This window comes from Rhinolophus sinicus, linkage group LG02, assembly GCF_036562045.2.
Source record: "Rhinolophus sinicus isolate RSC01 linkage group LG02, ASM3656204v1, whole genome shotgun sequence".
Classification (NCBI taxonomy): Eukaryota; Metazoa; Chordata; class Mammalia; order Chiroptera; family Rhinolophidae; genus Rhinolophus; species Rhinolophus sinicus.
Window position 1 is genome coordinate 188,288,265 of NC_133752.1, and position 18,122 is coordinate 188,306,386.

Sequence of the window (18,122 nt, forward strand, 5' to 3'; positions counted from 1 at the left end):
TTTGTGCCACTAGTCACTCCTATTGTAACAACACCTAGAACGCATTAGAAGCAGACCTTCTGGCTGGGAAAGTACAGGTAATAATGGAGGAGCTGGGTCATAGGAAATAGACAGAGGGGTTGGCTACGTGAGGTGTCCCAGACGCACCTCGCAGCTGAAGGTTCCCTGCATCCCCGTCATCCTTACCTCACAACTTTGGTCCCACTTCTCATGACCTGTATGTCCACCATGCAGCCCCCAGTAACATAGGCGGCGAGGTTCAACTCTGAGAATTCAGCCTGAAGGAGAGAGCAAAGCAGAAAAGGATTCATCAGGTATTAATGATGCTAACAACTGCAAACATGTATGGGGCAATCCCATGTGCCCAGTGCACATTTATACCTCACCTGAAACTTAGAAAGGCGCTAATGGTATTTATTTCCCTTGTTGAAAGATGAGGAGGCTGAGGTGCAGAGAGGCACACACTGGCAAGTCCAAGATTACATAACTAACAAAAGGCAAAGCTGAATTGAAATCCATGTGTCTCTGATTCTAGGATCCATGCTCTTCACCACGACTAAATTCTATCTCGTGAAGGTGGCAGATGCTCCAGGACTATAAGAGGCCAAATGCTGTTCAATATAACATTTTCTCTAGACCTCTTCAGCTTCTTGCTATGCCATGGTGTGGCTCTGCAGCTACGTGACCACTTAGCACTGCTAATGGAACCCTCCTCAGGTTATCTGCCATCTGTTCCCTTTTTTGGTCATGGCCCCTCCCCTCATTCCATCCACATGACTACAGTAGAAGCACCATGTCTGTGCAGTGAAACACCGTTCCCCTGGTCACAACTGATGGGGTTGGCCCCTGACCCAGGGTGGAGGAATAGATGCCCTTCCATTACAATTAGAATCTGCTGAGCAATTCATACAGCTTTCTCTAGAGGGCTGTATCTTTAATACACAAGCCTGGGTGCAATTAGGACTATGTTTTTTGCCATCTGGATTGGGGAAGCACAAAAAATCAGGGTGGAGAGAGAGGGAGAGGGAGGGAGAGAGGAAAGAAGAAAGAGGAGAGAGAGAGAGAGAGAGAGAGAGAGAGAGAGAGAGAGAGAGAGAGACCAAAGTCACCACAGAGGGACAGAGGCAAGAGATGAGAGTTCTCTTGATACTTATGGGCCAGCTATAATCCTGCAACTAGATTTTATGAGATGCATCTGTATCTTTATAAGTTCATCTTTGTTCTATTATTTGCTTACGCATAACTTAGTGTATTTCTGTTGCTTGTGACCAGAGTCCTATGGAATACAGCCCTCCTACCAGATTAAATGCTCCCTCAGGGGATAGCAATTTGATGTTAGAACCATCTGTATTTGTTCTCTAGGGCTGCCATAACAAAGTACCACCCCTAGGTGGCTTAAGCAGCAGAAATTTCTTTTCTCACAGTTCTGGAGGCTGGAAGTCCAAAATCAGGGTGTCGGTAGGGTTGGTTCCTTCTGAGGGCTATGAGGGAAGGATCTGTTCCAGGCCTCTCTCCTTGGCTTGTAGACGCCTATCTTCTCCCTCCCCATGTTTCATCACACTGTCTTCCCTCTCTGTGTGTCTCTGTATCACGTTCCCCTTTTTATAAGGACAGCAGTCAGCTGGAGTAGGGCCTGCTCCATGACCTCATTTTAACTTGGTTACCTCCGAAAAAATCCTATCTCCAAATAAGACCACTTCATTCTGAAGTGCTGGGGGTTAGGACTTCAACATACAAATTTTAGGGAGACACAATTCAACCTGTAACTCCATCCCAGAAAGTATAGAGAACCAAGCTGTCTCACATTCACAGTAGATATCAAAAGCTATTTCTTAGGATTTAAAAGAAAAAAATAATTGCTCACATATATAAAATACTCATCATGTGCCAGACACTGTCCTAAGCATTTTTCATGTATGTATTCATTTAATCCTCACACTTGTCCAGATTTAAAAAAAAAGAAAGTAAGAAAGAAAGAAAGAAAGAAAACTGAGGCAGAGAGAGATGAAATAACTTGCACAATGTCACACAGTAAGAAGCAGAGCCAAGAGTTACACCCAGGCGGTCTGGCTCCAGCTGTGCTTTTAATTGCTGCCCCCCATTGCCCCCACTGTTCAGCTGAATAAGGCACTGGGTAGATTACAACTGGGAATTTTGGGAACCTAAAAATAACCCATTTAAAGAGAAAAACTAGTTTATATTGAAGGGAACTATCATTTCATGGCAACCTTGGAAACACTGAACAGAAATTATGACCAAAGACTTAGCCATCTCCCCAAATGGCCTTAAAACAAGGCCCGAGTGCTTTATGCCTTTTGCTCTAATTAATGACCTCATTATGCTGTAGTAAGGTGAAAAGCAAAGAGCCCAGTTAATGAGTCCAGGTTCGTAAATAGTGGTAATGACCTAGTTATTAAGTCTAATGCCTTAAAAATGCCGTCCCATCAGGTTTAAGATACTTTATTGGCAAGATGACAAAGAAGCATTAGCAAGAAAAGTTGCTGCTTGTGTTTGCAGAGAAAAAGAAATTAGCAGAAAGTTTCAACACAGAAGAGTCGGGCACCTAATACATAAAGAAAGGGAGTGAATCAGAGTCTTGGATGGTAGAATTTTCTACTCAAAGGTGGCAAAGACCCAGAGGCTGCCTCATTGCCCAAACGGAAAGAAAGACACCTGGAGAGAAGACACACTCAGGCTTGCACATACAAGAGACAAGGTCATCGTGTTCAGATTGGGTTGTCTAGAGTTATTTCCCAGTCATGATTTACGAGTAATCACAGAAAGTAAATGCCTAGGCTGCAGGGTAGCAAGTTTCTGTTGGATTGAGCATAGAGAGTTAGGGTATCAAAGAAAGGGAACTCTTCTGTATGTAACTTTCTAAAAGCTTGCACAGCCATGGAAATGAACACAGGGGTCCAAGCCACTTCTTCAAGAGAGCAGGATGGCCCTCCTGATAGCATCTTCAAGAGCAGCCAATTTTGAAGAGCTCCAGAGCTCTCAGAGAAACTGTAGCAAATGAACTGTATCCACCTAAAAAATATGTCCACATCCTACCTGGTGACACCTGCAAGTGTGACTTTTTGGAAATAGGGTCTTTGCAGATGGAATGAAGGATCACAAGATGAGATCACCCTGAATTAATGGGGGGGGCCCTAAATCCAATGACAAGTCCTTATAAAAGAAGATAAGGGGAGAGAGACCCAGGAAAGAAGGCTACGTGAAGACGGTGGAAGAGACTGGAGTTACACTGTGAAAAGCCAAGGAACTCCAGGACTCACTAGAAGCTGGAAGGGGCATGGAAGGATCTCCCCGGGGGGCTTCAGAGGCAGTGGTAGACATATCGGCACCTTGATTTTAGACTTTTGGCCTCCAGGATGGTGAGAACACATTTCTGTTGTTTTAAGCCACCAAGTTTGTAATGATTTCTCATGATAGTCCTTGGAAACTAATACAATAATTTAGGAAATTAAATGCAATTTCAGTATTGCTGCACAGGCATGAAGTTCAAAGAAGGTCAATATGGTTCGGTAAGCTGCTTTACCCACTGCAGCTAACACATACACGTATACAGATATATGCACATTCTCTCTCTCTCTCACACACACACACACACACACACACACACACACACACACAAAAAAAACATCAGCGATTCATCTATATTGTAAAATATGATCATCAGGTCACTTACATTTTCTGCATAAGTTAACCCTTTGACCTCAAGACCCCTTTGGCCCCCACTGTTTTCTTATGTGATGTCTTTATGAATACTGCACATTAAGCCCTGTGCTGGGGATAAATGAATATTCAGAAAGATTGCATTTAACTGTAAGGTGTGTAATATATTAGCTGATGAGTTTGATCAAGTTACTAACTACTTTGAATCTCAGTTTTAACATCTCTAAAATAATGGAGATAACAATATGCATAACACCTATCTTTAAACGTTTTTTTGTAAAGACCCCAGATAATGTATATGAAACACCTAGCACAGGGCTGAGACACGGAAGGAGGAGCTCTGTAAAGTTGCCATTAATATTTTCAAAAATTTCATTGTCTTCGTCAGAGTAAACTGAATGTACAAAAAAATGGTATGACCAGAAAAAGAGTAATAACCCCTTCAAATATGTTAACATAATTAAAAAAATATATTGAGCTATAAATTACACAAAGTAAAGACTTCTGCTTATGGCTACAAGGAAGGAACAGGGACTATATTTACACTCTCACCTTAAACAACTAGAAAAACAAAGTATATTAAGTAACAGTTTTTCGACAGTGGCCAACAAGCATGACAGGACTGTGATCCTTGCAAAAAGGAAACAAGTGAAATTATCCCTATGATTAGGGCAGCTGACTCCTGGGAGGCAGTTTCCAGGCCGTGGAGCACGTGGGACAATGCCGTGTGTGGGAGAATGCCACAGAGCTCAGCAGTCTCACTGAGCTGAGGACTCGGAGATGAGAGTTCCCGGAGGCCAAGGCAGGTAGAATTTGCAGGACAGAATATGGGAAAAGATGGAACTACACAGAAACAGACCTCCAGGGAGACCTGTAAGGTTTTGGCTGAGTACTGATCGGAGCAGGCATGAAAGAACACTACTTAAGGCCAGGGAAAGAACCATCCCCAAACAGTAGTAGACCCAAGACTCTCCAGAACTCACACATGCTGGGGATAGTTCATGTTCTCAACAGGTAACATGTTAAGACCTTGTACGTGAGCAGGGTTCTCAACATTTAGTGGTGGGGCTACATTAGCCCTGGACTACAGTACGCGCTAGCTGCAGGATATTTAATTTGTCTGAGTTTGCTAGGAGCTTTCCCAATTTTAAACCTGAAACGCCTGCTTCTCAAAAACCCCTTCGCCCTGGTTTTTTAAAAAGTTGTGTCCTGGGAACCTTAGTCCCAGGCAGGTTTAGATGATTAATCACTCTCTCTAGATCTGCCCTGAGAAAAGCTTAAAAGCACGCCCTGAAGGTATCAACCATATTCCGAGAAATTAAACTGCATCCCAGAACAAAGGACAACACTACTTAAAGGAATACAACAAAATTCAGCACCCAACGTGTAAAATTCACAGTGTAAAATTTGTGGCATTTGATCATAAATTGTCAGGCATGCAAGGAACCAGGAAAATACCCATAATAAAGAGCACTCAATCCATAAGAACAGATCCAGAAACAAGGAACAGGATGGGAAGAGCAAAAATGGAAGTTAAAACAACTATTGTAAATATGTTCCACAGTCTCAAAAATGTAAAAGAAAAAAACATTAACATAATGAGTAGAGAAATGGAAAAATAAAACTTCTAGAGGTAAAAAATACATAATAGCTTAAGTGGAAAGTGCACTATATGGAATTAACAGCAGATTAGACATTGCAGAAGAAACTACTGATGAACTTGAAGAGAAAGCAATACAAACTATACAAAACAAAGCTACTAAACAAAAATACTAAAATACTAAAATACCAGGAACAAAAATACTAAAAAACAAACAAATAAAACCACACACCTCAGTGAGCTATGGGACAATATCAAACAGTCTAATACACGTGTAATTGAAGTCTCAGAAGAAGAAAAGGGAACATAAAGAATTATTTAAAGAAAAACGGCCACAATCATCACCATATCTGCAAATCCTTTTTGAGTATCATTTTCACAGGTTCCAGGAATCAGGGTGAAGACATCTTTGGGAGGCCACTGGGAAATGCTAAAGGCTACAGAGGAGGGGAGTGATTAGCTATTTAACCACAAATACTTATGCAGCATGTTCTAAGTTCCAGGCTCTGCCATTGGTGCTAGACATGGTTAGAATCATACCCACTCACAAAACCTCTTCTATAGCTCCCTAGATCAGGAGATATAAGCACCTGTTTATAATGAAATACATGTTCAGTTCCAAGAAAACACACATGCATGCACGTGTACACACACACACACACACACACACACACACACACAGAGGAACAAGATGGAATGCATTCAGTTCCCTGCAGGGTCTTTCACTGCACTCTCAGTGGAACTGCATTTAGCAAGTATGTGATGCCAAGCAGATAACATTACTAAAGCGCAAGGATAGTCATGTTTCGTTACTAAGAGTGGCATTTGCAATGATAATGATGTTGATGACAGAATGGAAAATGGTGATTGCAATCATCATTATTATAATAAGTTGAAGGATGCTGTTAGGCCAACAGATCAATGGGAAAGAAACAGAAATTGGGACTTGGTATTGGATGACTGAATGGAATGTACACAAGAAACCAAAAATGTGTGGGAATGTGGAGGTAGCAGCTATCAGCCTTGACCGTGACGCCCAACGGGAGGAGGATTTTGACACAAAGAGATGTTGTCCAGAGTTCCTGAGAAAGGCAAGACGCTGGCAGACAGATTGTTCTGGAGTCCAAGGGTGGCTGATAAGATACTGGACGTTCTTGTCAGTTAGTGAAGACCTATCTGGTCCAAACTGCACCCTTAAGCCCTTAGAGTGTGCCTGTTTCCATGGCCTTAGGCACTCCCTATATATTTTGCAGGAAGAAAAAGACAGACAGACAGAGACAGTGAGTGGATAGGAGACGATGGGCAGCCCCCGGTACCCCCAGCCTCAGTTCCTAACGTTAGGACAACTTCTGACCCTCTTCCCGAAGCTTCATCACTGTACCTCGTACACAGGAACTGTTGTTAACCAATGGTCAGGACACTGCAGTGCTACATGTAACAGTGGGCAGGGTCCCTGCTGGGTTGAAAAGCTCGGCAACCATGTGTGACTCTGGCTTCCACGTTCCGCCTCTCTGTAGCTGAGTGTCTGCTGATCGCGGTGGTCGTCCTATTAGCTTCCTCCCTCCTGCCTTGTAGCTCCTCAAAGAAGCTAACGCCGCCCTCCACCTTTCCCTCTGCCACACTCTCTTCCGTGAGTTGGCAGCAAAAGCTCTGATTCCCCGACAGCACAGATATCCTGCTCTCTTTTCATGATTGTGTTTGCTGCACCTTGGAATGCTTGTGTAACAACAGCGACGTATTTAGTAAGTAGCATCCACAAATGAGATTTTGGTAAGAGGTGACCCTGCTATGGCCTAGAGCCTAGACGGACGGATTCAGGGTAGCGTTCGTTAGCCGAGAACCCTGCACGGGAGGACGGGCCTAGACCAGCTACCACTCACTGGCATTCTGACTCTGTGATTCCTCCTTGTGTTTTCAGCTACCGGAGGAACCTGCGACAGAGGCAGTGGTAGTGATTGTCAAGCTAGGATTAGGGCATTCCTGAGTCCTCCTGCAAGTTGTCATCAAAATTCCATCCTAATCACTAACTGATTGTTAGGCTTTACTCCTGGGACTAAACTGTCATCAACAAAATTCTTTTTCAAAAATCAGCATTCTGTATGTACTGTGTTCTCCTTCGCAACTTAAGTTCTTTCACAGAGTCTCACAGAGTCTAAGAGGCTCATTAAAAGGATAAACGGCAGCAATAATTTAAAAAGCAGTACTAAATACAGACAACCTACGCCCTACCTGCTCTATGAGGCCCCACATGGTTTAGACTTTGATGACCTCCTTGACATTGCCTCCCACCAACCCGTCACCCCAGTTCTGACTCAGTCTGCCATCATCACACAGGCCTCCTTTCTCTTGTCACACACACTGAACAAGCTCCAGCCTCCAGGCCCTCAGCCTCTAAGCGCTTCCCAGAGCTGGAGCGCCGATCTGCTTCCTCATGCCACTCACACCTCTGCTCCATGGCGCCCCCAACAGGCAAGTCCCTGAAAAGCGCCTACTGTACTCAAAGCCCCATTTCCTGGTTTAATCTTCCCCGTAGCCCTCATCCCCATCTGACATCAATATTTACATCCTTCCCAATTAAATACTGCCTTGTCCATCACTCACGCTAGAATGGAAGCGCCAGGGGGCAGGCATTTTGTCTGTGTTGTTCACAGCTCCATCCCAGCGTACAGCCCAGGCGCTCAGTAATATCACTGAATGAAGGAATGCCTACTTTGCAGACGTCAAAGGTGAGGCCCAGGGAGGCAGAGTGGCTTTGCCCAAAATTACACCCGGAATGACATCAGCTGGAACCCAACCCAGGCCGACACCCGTCCCGCTGCAACAGTTTATTGGAGGTGAGTCGTGTTCTAATGTGCAGAGATGGGCCAGCCTCCGACCTCACTGTGTCTGTGGCCGCCCTCAGCGTTACATCTTCCCATGTCTTCTCCACGTCAGTTTGCAGCATCTGTCAGCACAGATGACAGCTGTGGCCCTCGTTCACCACTCTGCCTGCCCCAACGACCCCCTGCTGGTACCACGCGGCAGGCGGCCCCAGGCCTGCTGTCTGCGAGAACTGCTTCCTACACGGCCCAGCACAGGCCCTGTTTTTAGCTTCAAGGACCCTTGTTTTTAGCTTCAAGGGCCCAGCAGGCTCAGTGACTCCCTGGAGTGGCATTTCGAGGCTGAGGTCTTCTCCACCAGTGTAGACTCACCTTGCAGACAAAAAGAGGCCTTGAGAGTCTGCAAACTCACGTAGTGGCCCATTACACACAAGGACATTTTGCTCTGGAGCAGCACCGGCCATGTCTGTGAAGACTCGGGCCATTGGGTCAGGGTGGGTGTCTGCCCAGAAGAACCTCCCGCCTGCCGTGCCGAGCAGGGTGTGACTGAGGGTAGATGCAAAGGCACCTTCCACACATCAAAAAATCATAATATTCCTCTGTGTGTGTGTGTGTGTGTGTGTGTGTGTGTGTGTGTAGCGGGCAAAGCAGACATAGATAAATACAGAAAAACATGTTAAATGTAAATATAAAAAGATAGGAAAAATAATACGATAAAAATCCTTCACTCCTAAATGTTCCAGTAATGGAATATCCAAAATTAGTTAAAGGTCACCACATTAGTAAAAAAAAAAAATAATAATCAACAGCAGTGGTTTGCAGTCTACAAAGTGCTTGGCATAACACAGTGGTTTTTAGAATCAGACCACATGAGTTTGAATGTGCACACCTTAGGCAAGTTAGTTAGTTAGCCTGTCTATGCCTCAGTTCCCATCTGTAAAATGAAGCTAAGAGCAGTGCCTTCCTAGGGTGGTTGTGGGCGTTCAATGAATTAATCCATTTAAAAGCCCTTAGCAAGGTGTCAAAATGAAAATCAGTGTGTAATCAACGTTGGCTATCCTGGTTATGTTATTTAATTTGATCATTGCAATAACCTCTTGATGTGAAGGTCAGGTTTAGCAACCCCATTAGCTGATGAGAACGCTGAGGAGCAGAGAAAACAAATGACTCGGCCAAGATCACAAGACTACTGAACAAGAGAGCAAGACCTTGAACTCAGGTCTGTGTGACTCGGTATCCATCCGTTAATTCATTCAATTAATAAATTAATCTTGAGCAGCTATGATGCCCAGGAGAGAGACTAATGACACGGCAGTGAAAGTAACAGACAAAAACCCATGTTCTCATGGAATCTATATCCAGTGGTAGAAATGGACCAGTCACAGTAAACAACCTATCAGGAGAGGAAACATGGAGGCCTCAGAGGACAGTGCCCGGAAGTGAGTGTTATCGCAAAGAGGAGGGGGCGCCCGGTCAGTGGCACTTGATCGGTGATGTGAACAAAGTGAGGGAGCAAACCATACAAACAAGAGGGGAGGAGACGGGCTTTCCAGGTGGACAGAACAGCAAGTACAAAGGCCCTGAGGCTGGAGCATGTGTGCAGTGCTCAAGGCACAGCAAGGAAGCCCGTGTGGCTGGAATAGGGCCAGTGAGGGGGCGAGTGGGAGATGAAGTCACAGAGGGGACGCTGGATGGGACCACAGTAAGAAGTGCATTCTGCAGGGGACGGTAAGAGGGCAGCAGCACCCCACCCCCCTCCCCAACGTCATCATCTTCACCAGCGTCAGGGAAGATAAGGAACATTCATTATCATCACCGCCATCATCACCACCACATTTGGCAACACAAGAAGTTAGGGAGTCCAGTTGGAGAAAAATCACCAGTAAATGCAGCATTCTGATTGCTAAGGAATATCTCCACGGCCAAGTTCAGTTCTCCAAAGCAGAGACTCACACTTGTTAGGGGTCAAGGTGGAGCCGTGGTGGCCGGCAAGCAAAGGACCCAGGCACGCCCTAAGTCCGTCCTGATGGTCACCCCTTCCCACTCAGGTTCCCAAGAGAACTGTGCTCACAAGAAAAACAGCACCTGAGAAAGTAAAACATCCACCGAACTTCTCCCTCCACTAGGGGAAAATTCACAGGTGGGAGGGCTTTCGATAATGTCCCACGATCAGGAAGAGTGTTCATTGAAAGGGAAGAGGAGGAGGAGCCTTTACAGGGGACAGAATGGCGGGATCACCACAGCCTCATGTCTCTTCATTTCAGGAGCTTTACGAGGCTGGGGGACCTAGGAACGGATTTTGCTGCCTGCAACGGATCAGGCAAATGTTCAGAGATTTTAAGACCACAGCTTAGCTGTACAGAAAAAAACGACTGGAACTATCCCCTTGACATCTACTTCTCCTCATTGCTGAGCTGGGCTCCATTTAAACACCATTCTGCTGAGTGTTCAGAAAAGTGTGCGTATAGGATCAAGCAAGCCAAGTATGAAAGACTCTCCCCATTTCTCCAGATGGACCACAGATGGGTTCAGGGACTTGGAGATTGGGCTGTGGAAGCAAAGTCCGTTGTTCAGCAACTGAAGGTGAAGAAGGTGACCGGCTGGTGTTCCAGGCGGAGGCGCTACCTGGGGTGAGCAGAGGCGAGAATGGGGCACACACCACCCGGCCAAGCATGGTCAGGGGAGATACCAAAGGAGCTTACATAGGGCTGATGCAATGTAACTGCTGCAGACTTTTTTCCCAAAACAAAAATGGAAAGTTATAATGTGATGACAGGAACCTCTTATCCATCAAAGCTCTGAGAAATTAAAATGCTCTATCCAACCTTAACACAGTTTTATATTTTTCATGTTCAAGGTCCAACACCAATTTCAGGGTTGTCTGGATGAAAACAAAATCCCACTTCCCTTTTCTACCTACTGCTACCCACAGTGCGGACTTTCTCTTCCCAGAACTGCCTCCCACTATCTGTCTGTGCCCCACCTTCCCTCCATTTAACCCAATCTGAACATCCAGGGGACAGCCCAGCACCCCCAGGTGAGGGCCTGCCACTTCCTTCCACTGGGCCTTCCAGGAATATGGCCAGGTTTGAACGCCACACACGGAGGCGCTGGCTCAATGCTGCTGGGTACTTTGCAAAGACCAGAACATTTTGCACTCAGAGAGCCAAATGCTGTTAAGAAAATGAGTCAGGTGACATGGAAGAGAGTGGCTGAGAAGTGTGCCCGGGGGTGCCATTTTGGAGAGGGTGGCCCAGCATCTCTGAGGAGGTGACAGTTATGCAAAGAGCTCAAACACAGGAAGGGCACGAGCTGTGCCAATACCTGCGGGAAGAGGGCTCCAAAGAGGACAGCAAGAGAGCAAAGGCCCCAGGGCAGGATGTGCTTGCTTCCGTTTTTCAGTTTCTTTGCATTATGGGAAAATACACACAACATAAAATTTAGCATTTTAATTACTTTTTAACAGTGTTTAATTCAGTGCATTCTCATTGTCGGGTAACCATCACCACCATCCGTCTCCAGAACTTCTGTATCACCCAACAAACTCTCTGTACCCATGAAACACTGAGCCCTCCTTCCCCCAGTCGCTGGTAGTCGTCATTTTCCTTTCTGCCTCTATGACGCGGACTCCGCTAGGTACCCCATATAAGTGGACTCATACAACCTTTGTCCTGTTACGTCTGGCTTATTTCACTTCGCCTAATATTTTCAGGGTTTACCCATGTTGTAGCATGTGCCAGAACTCCATTCCTTTTTAAGGCTGAATATTATTCCATAGTATGGATATACCACATTTTGTTGACCTGTTGATGAACATCTAGGTGACTTCTACCTTCTGGCTCTTGTGCGTAATGCTGCCATGTACACGGACGTACAAACATCTGTTCGAGTCCCTGCTTTCAGTTCCTTTGGGTATATATCCCCAAGTGGGACTACTGGGTCTTCTGGTCATTCTATGTTTAACGCTTTGAGGAATCACCCCACTGTTTTCCCCAGTGATTGCACATTTTACATTCCTACCAGCAATGCACAAAGGTTCCAATTTCCCTACATCCTCACCAACACTTGTTTTCTGTCGCTTGATTTTTGAGGAACAGTGAAAAGGCCAGCATGGCTGGATCAGAGGAGCCAAGAAAGACAGGGGCAGGAAGAGCAGAGAAGTCGAAGCAGAAAGAGCCTCCAGCCAAGGGAAGGATTTTGGCTATTACTCGGGGTGACATGGGGAGCCTTTGGAGAGATGTAAGCGGTGGAAGATCATCACCCCATTTCTAATAAGGAAGTTAGACCTAACAGCTTCCAGCTCCAGGAGCCTGGGGCCTCCACGAATAACACAATCCTCCTTCCTCCCAAGCTGCCAAAGGGTTAAGTAAATGCAAACCCCCGGGTAAATGCAGTGAAAGGAGATATTTCCTTCCCCTGGCTGACACACCTGATGCAGGAAGCAGACTCATGCTCCCCAGGAATGAGAGGCCTGGCCAGACGTGTCCTTCACGAAGAAAACGAGTGTTGCCTGGACACAGGACGGCTTAGCACTTGCCATGTTAGTTCCTGGCGCTACTGAACAGCCGAAGACCCCATCTGTTTTCAATCTTGTTAAAAGCGCCTCGTGCACTGGCGCCTATTTAAAATAACGCACACATGGAGTTTCTAAAATGAAAAAGAAGAAAGGCCCAAGCTTCGCCTGCCGGCACAGCTCATGTGTTTGGTTTGGAGCAGGCTTTGGGAGTTCGGAGACAAGACAATTGCTCTTCACGAGGTTGGTTTGCAAGCCCCCGTAGGTTTCTGCTCCAAGCATTGAAGGCAGCTTGGTAGGAGCCACTCACCCCTTCGAAAGTTCACTATGAAATATCTCCAGATTAAGGCTGGGCTCAGGAAGGGGGTAGCCCAAGCACAACTTTCCCCATTGCAGATGGGCTGTTTCCCCGATCCCTTTTGCTCAATATGGACTCGTGTTTCTAAAGGCTGAGTTTCTCTCCTTAGATGCTCATTTTTGTCCCAACGGGCCACAGTCATTCTAAGACAGTGTGACCCAGCTGGGGTTCCAAGCCAGCCCGAATCTCATCCCCAAATGGGGACCCCAGGGGCGGTGTCAGGGGAAGAGACCCCCCCTGCAGTCATGCACTCACGTGTCAAGAAGCCAAGGCAAGGAGGTTTCTGTCCACATGCCGGGGAGAGGCAGGCCCTCTGAGCGGCTGAGCCAATGAATGACATTCTTCACTCACAATGGCACTTGCACGTCCAGGGCCACAAAGAGCTGTGACGGGTCATTTCTGACCTTGCAGGCTCAGAGAAAACACCTCGTAAATGTAGACTCACATGCACGACCTCATCGACAGTGGCCCCATGTGCCTGCGGACTTCATAAATAACTTCCCCGAAACCCAGCACAAGGGAAGTGCAGAGAGGACACAAGAGAAAGCGGACACGCATGTCAGCAGTGGCCCAGCAGTGACAGCTTGTCTTTTTCTGCCCCTTCACACCTGCTTTGACTCTACGGACTTCACTGACATTGCTTCCCCGTGGCGGGAGCAATGCCCAGGGGCGGTGGTGGCAACAGTTTCCCACGTAGGAGCTATAGCAGGAGAAACGGCGGCTGTGGTTTTGGGAGAAGTAGAAACAAAAGCAGTGATGTTATTATGAGTATGACTGTATGAACACCATTGGTAGTTCCAGTGCCAATATAATAACATTTGTATTGTAATTCAGTATCATAAATTACGTTTGTATTAGAATTACAACTTATAATCGTTTTTCATTTTTCGAAGCAGTTACTATGTGCCAGGCACTGTTCTAAAGGCTGTGCAGGTATTAACTCAATTAATTCGGATAGTAACCCCATAACATCGGTCCTATTATTATTATGCCCACTTTATAGCTGGGAGCACTAAGGTGGGATGAGAGTAAATATATTTCCCAAGGTCACACAGCTGGGAGGTAACAGACCAGGAATACAAACATAAGCAGTCTGGCTTCAGGGTCCTTACGCTTAACTACTCTGCTAGGCTCCTTCTAACCCTGGCAAAACTCGAGACAAGGAAGGCAGAGGACTGAAGCTCAGGCAGAATTACAGCAGGAGAATGACTTCTGAACAGCAGTCCAACGGGCACGGGGGGCTCGGACCCTGTTTTTGAAGGTTGAAAGGTTTCAGGGTCTTTCAGCTATGCATCAAACAAAGCAGTCATTTCTATGTTTCAATTTGTTTAGATACTGGGCTTTATATAAGATTTAGTTGTAAACAAATGTCCGGTTTTGTCAAACTATTAAAAAGCAGCAGTGCGGTAAAGCTCGGGAGTTAGACAGGTGTATTACCATATCTCATTTTCTAATTTCTAAGGCTTTGACATCTTCGGGCCTTGCCGACCCTGGAGGGACCGCCTCTCGTGGGATTAGCCAATTCCTGGAGACAACAAACAGCTCCCATAGAGAGCGCCGTCCAAATGCAAGACAGCCAATCCAGAACCCCTACTCCCAACTACTTCCCCTGATGGGCTCTCACACCCCAGGCCACTGTCCTCCTGCCCGATCACCCCAGGGCCAGATACCAGCCAACCGGGGGGAACAACTAGGACCCCGAGATCCCAGAGCATGCTGAAATTATTCAGATCAGCCAATCCTAAACCTGCTTCTGCTGCCTTGTCCTTTCCTTCCCCGGAAACCACGGGGAAGGCTCTTGCCCACAGTTCCCTCATTCCCTCTGCCTCCTCTCTGGCCCTGGTGCTTCTCCATGTGCCCCTCCTGGCCCCCCAAGCCTCCCCACCCCCAGCCCCGCCAACATGGCACACTGTGCTTCCTGCTTTTAGAGGACTACGAATACAACACACTTCTTCCCTCGTGACAGTCATTTCCACGTCTGCTTGTCTTACCATACTCCACTAAAACAAATGCCCGTTACTTGTACAACAACAAGCTTGGTCTAGCCCTTCAGGATTTCAACTAGCTCTAACCTCTGCTGGGTTACTGAGCACAGAGCCAGGGGACACTCGTAGGGGTGTGGGGTGTGTGGCAAAGGTCACTGAACATGGTAAGACAGACCCAGGTTTCAATTTCCTTCTTGACACTTCCCAGCTGTGGCTTGTTGGGAAATAACAGAAGTGTCTGCCTCGGTGTCTTTGCCTGTAAGAATGAAGTAAAGGACCCTGTTCTCTGTCCCGGACCCAAGGCAACGTGCTGCCCAAAAGACAGTGAAGGGGAAGTTTCTTCAGAGTGGTCTGTGAGCCCACATTGTCTCATACACTGGATGACCATCTCCTGTCTTTAGGGTACCACGGGGCTCTCCACACAAAAGGTCTTTGAGTTGTTTCAGCCCAGAACAGCATTTCTCAGCCTTGGCACACTGACATTTTGAGCTGGCTGATTCTTTGTTATGAGAGGCCGTCTTGTATATTGTAGGATGTTCAGTAGCATCCCTGGCCTCTACCCATGGAGTCAGCACCATGCCCCTGTGGTGACAACTAAAATGTTTCCAGGCATTGCTAAATGTCTCCTGGGGGGTAAAACTGCTCCAGTTGACAATTATGGGTACAGAGGATAGATGAGATAGGCTCTCTCCTCCCTCTCCCTCTCTCACCCTCCTCCTCCCCCCTTCCAAAGAGGCTCAATAGTTTGCAACCCCAGGTACCCTTGTGCAGCCCCAGTGCTCTAAAAAGTATGGCTGGAAAACAGCGGCGTGAGTAGACAACTCCGGGTTAGAGATTGCCAGAGTAGCAGTCAGAGTTCTGCTATCGGTGGCTCTTGGTTTCATTCCCATCATATGTTCACCAACTGAGCTCACCTGTCTAGGATCCAACCACCATATCCATAATTTACTATCTTTTTTAAGTAGGCTCGTATCAAACCCACAGACTGTGAGGACTGAAAGTTCCTTCGGGGTCACCCAGTGGGTTTCACCTTGCTGCCAGCTCTGGTTGCTGTGTGCAAAATAATGAGGCTGCCGTAAGCTTGGCTGAAAAGTGCGCTTTCATTGAGCAGTGGTGTTTGTGAAGGCTGGGGGAGGGCTAGCAGGTAGAAAATGCTCCCCGCATTCGCCAGTTCCTCCTTTTACAAATGAGTCAGCCTAGCTCCGGCGTCCACCCTGACTTAACTATTAATAAAACGAACGAAATTCTTCCAATGTGATAGACGTAGAAGTAAGGCTGTTACCATCTCCATTTTGCAACTAAAGAAACGGAGGCTTAGAACACTGAGTCACCTGCCCACAGTCCTAATAGGTAAACAGAGACAGGGCCAGGATTTGATCCCATGCTCTTCTGAGCCAAGGCATAGCTCTGTCCATCACACCAAACTCTCTCAAAATATCTCTTCTTTCTTCTGAGGCAACAAACAATTTTCCTGCACACAAATAAAAGACTATAGAGTTGTAATAAGAATTAGTGAGAATGAGCCTATTGGCTTTCAGAATCTTAATGTCATTTCCCCCGAAAAATGTATGCAAAGGGCAGCTAAAGGAAGGATTAGAAGAAACCAGAAGCCACACAGAAGAGTGATGGGGATAGCAGATGTGCATCCCAGGAACGAGGGGTGAGTCAGCAGGGGGAACTGGGAAAATAAAGTGTTTTATAGAATATGGGCTGCTTGGGAGCCCGGAGTTCAAATCCTGGCGTTCCCAATTACAAGTTGCATGGCTAGACCTCCCAGAACCTCAGTTTCTTCACGTGTAGCAGTAATAGATCACTCACAAGGTCACCGCAAGGATAAAGTGAGGCGATATACAGTAAATCTTGGCAGAGTACCAGGCATACGTGGGGTATGTGTATTTACATAGCAAGTGCCGAAGGTTATTATTATTAAATATTAAATTTCATGAAGGTGTTTCGGGTAAAGAAGCCCTAGTTCTGAACTGATTAGAGACCACACACACACACACACACACAAAGGAGTAGAGAGACTTAGATTTCAGAAAGATGGGTGAATGCATAAATAGATAGGTGGATGGATGCATGGATGCATGGATGCATGGATGCATGGAAGAATGGACAGAGACAGATATTCATCGAAACAACATTTTTGGAAACTGAGATGCAAAACCTGAGGGAAAGCCACTATGGGCAAGAGACCATCCAAATGAAGTACTTGGCTCCACCAAAGACGTTCGGGGACCACTGAGTAGGGAGAGCAAAGAGGAGGTGGGGGGAGTCCGGATGGGGAGGGCGGTGGTGCTGCCTGAAGACGCTGGCCTTCATCCCATAGACATTGAGGAGCCAGGACATGGAGAGCAAAGGGAGCCAGAGAGAGACCAAAGCAGGCGTACAAGAATAAGCAAATGAGCTCGCTCCGTCAGCACATGTACTGAAAAAAAGAATAAGCAAATTGAGATGAGTGATCCAAACCTGGGTCTGTCCAATGAATGCAATGTTGGGGTTCCTGGCACTTGGCTGGCCCAGCCAGGGAGGTTCAACCCCTCTGCGTCCCCTGCTTTTCCTGACAGCCAGAGGGATGGGCTATCTGTCTCCTCCTTGTCTGGACAGAATGAAGGCCCCGAGGTACGGTGGGTGGGAGGTCAGCTGGTTCAGTTCCATCTTAAACAGGTTGAGAACCCACCCGTGAGCTCATGAGGGGAGACTGAGGGTTGTTGCTCAGGGAGTAAAGAAAGGCTCCAGCAGCAAAGATAAAGGGGGTCAGAAAACCCAGAGGGGCTGTCTACGGTCCTCGAGAAAACAGATCTGAAAAACTGCTTACGCCAGAAGAAGGAAACCTTTTTTCCAGGTCTGGCTGGACCACAGGTGAACCAAGGGGAAAATGATGAGCTGTGGGACCAGGCAGACACAGGTCCAATCACAATTCTGCCCCAACTGTGCAAACACCTATTCTACCGTCCTGGCTTTGATGTCCTCCTCTCAATGCTAATGAGACTTAGGCCTCAGCAGTTGCTGAAGGACCTATAGCCACATGCGAGAGGCATCAGAGCAGGAAGGGCACACAGCTGATCTGCAACAGTGAATGTTCCTTCTGTCCAAACGCAACCTTGTCCCATGATGGCACTCATGGCTCCATGTCCTGCCTGGCACTGGTCTCTTCTCATTGCCGAGT

The 18,122-nt window shown here is 46.7% G+C and overlaps 1 protein-coding gene across 1 annotated transcript in view; it reads right to left on the bottom strand.

The window, feature by feature from the left end:
* SYN3 (synapsin III) overlaps nt 1-18,122 on the bottom strand; it is a 407,670-nt gene that overhangs the window by 354,970 nt on the left and 34,578 nt on the right. Inside the window, exon 3 of the mRNA XM_019728421.2 lies at nt 187-278. Within this exon, the coding sequence (XP_019583980.2) occupies nt 187-278 (92 nt within the window). The remainder of the gene's footprint in view (nt 1-186; nt 279-18,122) is intronic.